The sequence below is a fragment of a genome (assembly GCF_019968985.1).
Source record: "MAG: Porospora cf. gigantea B chromosome Unknown PgB_NODE_1492_length_5702_cov_125.83, whole genome shotgun sequence".
Taxonomy (NCBI): domain Eukaryota; phylum Apicomplexa; class Conoidasida; order Eugregarinorida; family Porosporidae; genus Porospora; species Porospora cf. gigantea B.
The window spans coordinates 1-5,702 of record NW_027178683.1 but is presented as its reverse complement, the minus strand read 5'-3'; the positions used below and the strand labels follow the sequence as shown (position 1 = coordinate 5,702).

Here is a 5,702-nt window from a genome sequence, read left to right as displayed (position 1 = left end):
AGATTGCGATGAGGGTGACAGCATTTGCGAGTTCTCCGGATGAACACGTGACGTGAGTTCGACTGAGGCCTCGCGGTCATTCGCCTGCAGTCCGTATGCCTCAAGCGGCACGATGTCGGAGAGGGCGAAATACACAGGAATCAAGCATAGCAACGACAAGAGTATCCCCGTGTACATCTGATACTCATACTTGAACTCGTCCAATAGATCGGTCGACCACGCTACTGCCGCTCCTAATGACTGCACACCTTTGTAGCATGCAGCGTACATGACGTTTTTGGAGGTGTTCTCTCCGGCAGCTGCTCCCATTAGCCAGTAGCAGTACGACTGGAAGACGGAGTCTTGCATCCCCATCAAGAGAAATGCCAGGCAGGGCCCTATGTACTGCGAGAAGGTGGCCATGTCAATGTCACAGCCGATCTCATAGCGCTCTCCGAGATCGCACGGCGCCTGCCTCTTCGTGACAGAGGGGTCGGGATAGCACTGCCCCTCTCCCTTGTCCCATCCGTTGTCGCATGCGAGAGTGTACGTGACGACAAGGGCGCATACCCAGGCCGTGAGTACGAATCCCGCGTTGGTAGCGTAGCCCGCGCAACCGCGCTTCTGCATGCTCCAGGTCTTGTGATCCGTCACCCGTTGCAGCAACGTCGCACCTATCATCTGAGCGGCCCAAAACAGCCCCGAGTTGAGCCCACGTGTCCTAACGTTGAACAACATGTTGTTAAAACCGCTGAACTCGTAGGTGTAGAACCAGTTGGAGGCGAAAAAAAAAGGGAGCATCTTCAGAACAAAGGGGTCTGTTACCGCCAGTGCGGCAGCCTTAATCTCCTCGAGTGCGCCGGAGGAAGGTTTGAATGTCACAGTGCTGTCATCTGAACGTCTGACTTCCGAGGGGCTGACAAGAAGAATCTGACTCAACGCCGCACCTGCGATCATAACCACTGTGAAGACACAGTAGGACGCGGGATTGGCTTGACCGGTGTCCTTAGACACATCCATGTTGAGAAACATGGTGAGGATCCCCCCAAAAACTCCGCCAAGGTTAAAGATGATCCAAAAATTCCGTATGAACAGGCCTTTTTCATCAGGTGTTGCGTACGCCATCATGATCGCCCCTTGAGCCGTCCAGAAGAGTCCAGCCCCACACCCGAGGACGGTGCCTCCGAGGGCCGCTACCCAGTCGCCCTTGTCACTGAAGTACGCGCAAACAGCGTAAACGGCGTAGGTAAACCCCCCTATCATGAACATCATGCGCGGGCCGATGATGCTGAACGCCGCGCCCGAGAAGTAGCCCACCACCGAGAAAAAACCGTAGAGCGTGCTGTTCATGATCGCGCCTACACGCGGGTCCCCGGACCCTGCTGCCCCCAGACCGGACAGGGCGTTGAACATTCCGGGTCCGGTAAAAGCCAGAACTCCCACGATGGCCACCTGAACGTAGGCGCTTTTGAGGCTATTACTGTCCTCTGAGCATTTGCAAGACCGTCTGGAGACCATGATATCGAAAATATCTACACGTTATTATTCGTTCCCAGGTTCAGTAAAGGAACGCCCTTGTTGGGCAAGGCCTCCTCCACCTCAACGACGTGCGAAATGGCGGCATGACATCCAATTAGGGCTATGTAGGACAGCGCGATGCCTGCGTACAACTGGAACTCGTACTTAAACTCTTTTATGAGGTCCGTTGACCAGGCCACAGCAGCGCCGACCGATTGGATTCCTTTATAGCTCGCGGCGAACTGAATGTTGCGCGTGTCGTCGGAGCCGGCAGCTGCTCCCATAAGCCAATAGCAGTACGACTGGAAGACGGAATCTCGGATTCCCATGACGACGTACGCAACGATAGGCAAGATGACCTGCTTAGTGTTCAGGCGCAAGTCGTAGTCGCATCCCAAAGCGTAGCTTTCGCCCACACCACACGGGGGCTGGGCCACGAGTACATCGGGGTCGGGAATGCAGACGCCTGCGCCTTTTTCCCAGTTGTGGGGGCAGTCACAAATAGACTGCACCGCCAACGCTCCGGCCCAGGCTAGCGTGTTGAAAGCCAGATTCAACCAGAAGCCCGTCTGTCCGCGGCGGTACATGGACCAGTCCTTTTGGTTGGTACTGAGATCCATAAGGGTGGCCCCTAGCATTTGTGCCAGCCAAAATAGCCCCGAGTTGAACCCACGTGTCCTAACGTTGAACAACATGTTGTTAAAACCGCTGAACTCGTAGGTGTAGAACCAGTTGGAGGCGAAAAAGTACGGGATCATCTTCAGAACAAACGGGTCCAGGACGCCGAGAGCGGCAGCTTTGATTTCCTGTAAGGCACTTCCGGCCTTCACGAACTTGATGGGTTTTCCGTCGCTTTTTATCACTGCGGAGGGCGACACTAACATAACGCTGCTCGACAGGGCCGCCAAGACCATAGCCACAATGAAGACAAAGTAGGACGTGGGATTGGCCACCCCTGTGTCTTTGTCAAGGTCCATGTTCAGGAACATGGTTAAGAAGCCCCCAAAAACTCCTCCGAGGTTAAAGATGATCCAAAAATTTCGTATGAACCGTCCTTGTTCATCTGCAGTCGCGTACGCCATCATGATCGCCCCTTGAGCCGTCCAGAAGAGTCCAGCCCCACACCCGAGGACGGTGCCTCCGAGGGCCGCTACCCAGTCGCCCTTGTCACTGAAGTACGCGCAAACAGCGTAAACGGCGTAGGACAGTCCTCCAACGCAAAACAACGGCTTAGGCCCGAAAATTTTGAAGAAGACTCCCGAGAAATAACCGACGACTGAGAAGAAGCAGTAGAGAGTGCTGTTCATGATCGCCGCGATGGCCGGGTCGCTTGACCCGGCTGCTCCCAGACCAGTGAGGGCGTTGAACAGACCGGGACCAGCAAAAGCCAGCAGACCCACAATGATTGCTTGGACCTTCGCCTTGCGTAGGCGCGTCACGAAAGAGGACATGATTTCGGATAAAGAGTGATTCACACGTCAAACGCACATATCGCTCGCAGCATGCCTTTGGCTTCCTCCTTCTTCACGTAGACTTGTACGTTGCCCTTGGCGGTCACGATTCCGGGGAGCGCAGGCATGTGCGTGGATGCCACGTCACGCTGCGGGGAGGTGGTTGTCCAAAACGTCTTGGGCGCGTGGCTTTCGGTGGGCTCAGGAGCTGCCACAATAGGCAGTACTGGAGGGGGGCACGGAACGAGAGCCACAGCTCCAGCCTCCAGCAGCCCGCGAGTGCGGCAGGAATCCAGGTTGTAGATGGCTCCCCTTCGCTCGAGGTCCAGCAAGTCCCACCGGGAAAGGTTGTGGTCGCCAGTCAAAAGAGCCACGGTTGCCTGTAAGTTCACAAACACCACCCGTCGTACCATATAGGGCACAAGGTACTGGATGCCCTCAAGAGTCAGCCGATGCGCGAAACGTGCGCACTCGCTGTGCAGATTGGAGTCCACACGCTCGAAGGCGCGAACGCCCCCGTGTACCCACACTGCGTGACGGGAACTACCTGCACTCACGGCCTATTTTCTTTTCGGTGAAGATGCGGCCGATGGTATCCGAAGCGAGAAAGATGCGCTTCTCGATTCCTTTGCGAAAGATGAAGTTGTGCTGCGTCAACTGAACACAGAACTCGTCTGGATTCAAGCCACTTAGAGCGTCCACTCGCAGATCAGCGCCGCTCCAGTCACAGCTCGTCTCTGTCTCGGGAATCAGAGTGTTTCTGGTGGGGTGGTCCCACACGCTCCACCCCATGAAATCAGAAAGAGAAGCGAAGTCGGGTGGGGACAGGTACTGGTAGTCATGAGTTAACTGCCCTAGCAGATACCTCCCCGTGTTGCTCTTGCCTACAGGCCGCTTATGTTTGGGGTTGGAGTCTGTGTTTAGGGGCTCCTCCACTCACTCTCCTTGACCTCACGGGAACGTACTTTGGTGCGTACCGCGGCGTTTGCGTCTTTTTGAAGCAGTGCCACAAAGAAACCGCCAGTGTCATTGTGGTGGGGCAGTAGGCGAGCGGTTTTAGTCAGATCCATGTCACGTGGAAACATAGACGGAGGCAGCTTATCACTGCTCTCATGATGCAAAACAAGTTTCCCATCAGAGAGCGTTCCTGGAGTCCAAGTTCTCAGGCCCCGAGCCAGAGTGATGCCGGTCACTCTGGAGTGTACGTCCACCAACGACAGGTTGTCATGGTCCGCCAAAGCAGACGAGACGACTGCTTCGTCCTCCACGGGGTTCAGCGAACACGTAGAGTACACCACCTCTCCACCAGGCTTTACCAGTTGAGCCGCGCGGGTCAAGATGGCTAGCTGCTTAACGTGTAAGGAGTTGCCACTCTCGGGACTCCATTTCTTCCAAATGTCGGCGTTCTTACGCATGGTTCCGTCGCCAGAACACAGCACGTCAGCCTGGATACAGTCGAAGCCCAGAGGTTTCCCGTCGATTGCAATCGAGGGGAAAATTGCGGCATCCCAACAGGTGACACCCATGGCCGGGCTGCCAGCTCTGTCAAGCTGGTGAGACAGCATCCCTGCCCGCTTGACGTCCACGTCGTTGGCTAGTATGGCGCCTTTCGGTACAGGGACGCCCACGTGCACATTGCCGGAAGGTGCAGCGCTACGGGTGGCAATGTAATCCCACATCAACATGTCTAGCAGTTCGCTGGTTTTGCTACCAGGGGCTGCACACATATCCAGAATGACATGGTTGGGCCGGACCGTCAGTGCCAGAGGCGGGACCATCGACGCCGTCTCTTGTCGCACCAACCCGCCCCGCAGATCCTCAGCCACAAGAAAAGCCTTCAGGTGGGCCATCTCGGGCTTCCGTTTGATGATGAAGCGGCTCATTTGCCACTGGTAAGCCAGCCGGTGGGGCACCAGCGCCAGCTGCTGAGCGCCCTCGCTGCCGTCGACTACATGACGCCCCAGTTCCGTCCTCAGCCAGGCTGAGAGCGGCGACGCCGCTGTTATGCGAACAGAGGTGTGCAGACACTTCTTCAGCGTGACCATCATGTCCGGAAACTCAGTCTCCGAACAGATTCCGAGAGCTTGGTAGAACTCCTCAAAAAGAGGGCTCTCCAGTGGGTTCACTGTGTAGTCTGTCCGCGGAACCTTTTCCGGACGTAACACTTCAGTAGGAGGGGTTTTTCGGCGTGGCATAATCTGTGTTTACACAAAGGTGGACAAAGTCATTCGTACTCTCTTGCATCCTCCACCAGGGGCGCGTGCCTCGCCGGCGACGCGTGCTCGTGCTCGTGGTGGTCGCAGTGCTCCTGCACCAGAAAGCAGTACTGAATGAAGTTAACCAGAAACTTGTGGAAATCTGGGTGGTAGTTGGAGTTGTTGTGGTCGTTGTACGGCTTATCTCGTATCCAAAATGGTTTGGCCACCAGCCGAGCCTGCCTGTTGTGCTGTTTGTACATTTCTTCGACGTGAAACATGGGCACCAGCTTGTCTTCATCGCCATGAATGAAATACACAGGACAAAAAATGTGCTGCATCTTCTCTGCAGACAAAAAATAATCGCCCATACGTTTGAATCCTTTCAGTTGACTGCGTTGACCGAGTCCGATGCTGTAAATCGAGCGGAATCCGTTCTGGAAAACCAGTCCTCCCACAGGGTACTCACTTGCAATGTAGGCCGCCACTGCTGAACCCAGCGAACGACCCCACACGATTATACGGTTGCTAGCGATTTTCTTGTTGGTTGTGATCCAGT

General features: G+C 55.5%; 3 protein-coding genes across 8 annotated transcripts; all 3 read right to left on the bottom strand.

Moving 5' to 3' along the window:
* KVP17_002492 (uncharacterized protein) lies at positions 1-2,948 on the bottom strand (the record flags this gene model as incomplete). 3 transcript variants are annotated; one of them, XM_068518793.1, is made up of 2 exons in its annotated part: positions 1-1,486; positions 1,516-2,948. In XM_068518793.1, coding segments are annotated over 2 exons (2,919 nt in total), but the record flags the coding sequence as incomplete, so codon positions are not given. The 3 variants fall into 3 exon arrangements, with proteins under 3 accessions (XP_068378538.1, XP_068378537.1, XP_068378536.1); XM_068518792.1 differs by lacking the exon at positions 1,516-2,948 and having other exon boundaries at positions 20-1,497; XM_068518791.1 differs by lacking the exon at positions 1-1,486 and having other exon boundaries at positions 1,512-2,948.
* Positions 2,949-2,968: 20 nt separating this feature from the next.
* KVP17_002490 (uncharacterized protein) lies at positions 2,969-5,143 on the bottom strand (the record flags this gene model as incomplete). 3 transcript variants are annotated; one of them, XM_068518787.1, is made up of 3 exons in its annotated part: positions 2,969-3,477; positions 3,506-3,862; positions 3,904-5,143. In XM_068518787.1, 3 exons carry the CDS (start codon positions 5,141-5,143, stop codon positions 2,969-2,971), a joined length of 2,106 nt encoding a protein of 701 aa, XP_068378532.1. The 3 variants fall into 3 exon arrangements, with proteins under 3 accessions (XP_068378532.1, XP_068378533.1, XP_068378531.1); XM_068518788.1 differs by lacking the exon at positions 3,904-5,143 and having other exon boundaries at positions 3,506-3,740; XM_068518786.1 differs by lacking the exons at positions 2,969-3,477; positions 3,506-3,862 and having other exon boundaries at positions 3,869-5,143.
* A 29-nt stretch (positions 5,144-5,172) lies between these two features.
* On the bottom strand, positions 5,173-5,702 carry KVP17_002491 (uncharacterized protein; the record flags this gene model as incomplete). Of its 2 annotated transcripts, none has more annotated exons than XM_068518790.1 (1): positions 5,173-5,702. In XM_068518790.1, a coding segment is annotated over one exon (530 nt), but the record flags the coding sequence as incomplete, so codon positions are not given. The 2 variants fall into 2 exon arrangements, with proteins under 2 accessions (XP_068378535.1, XP_068378534.1); XM_068518789.1 differs by having other exon boundaries at positions 5,173-5,484.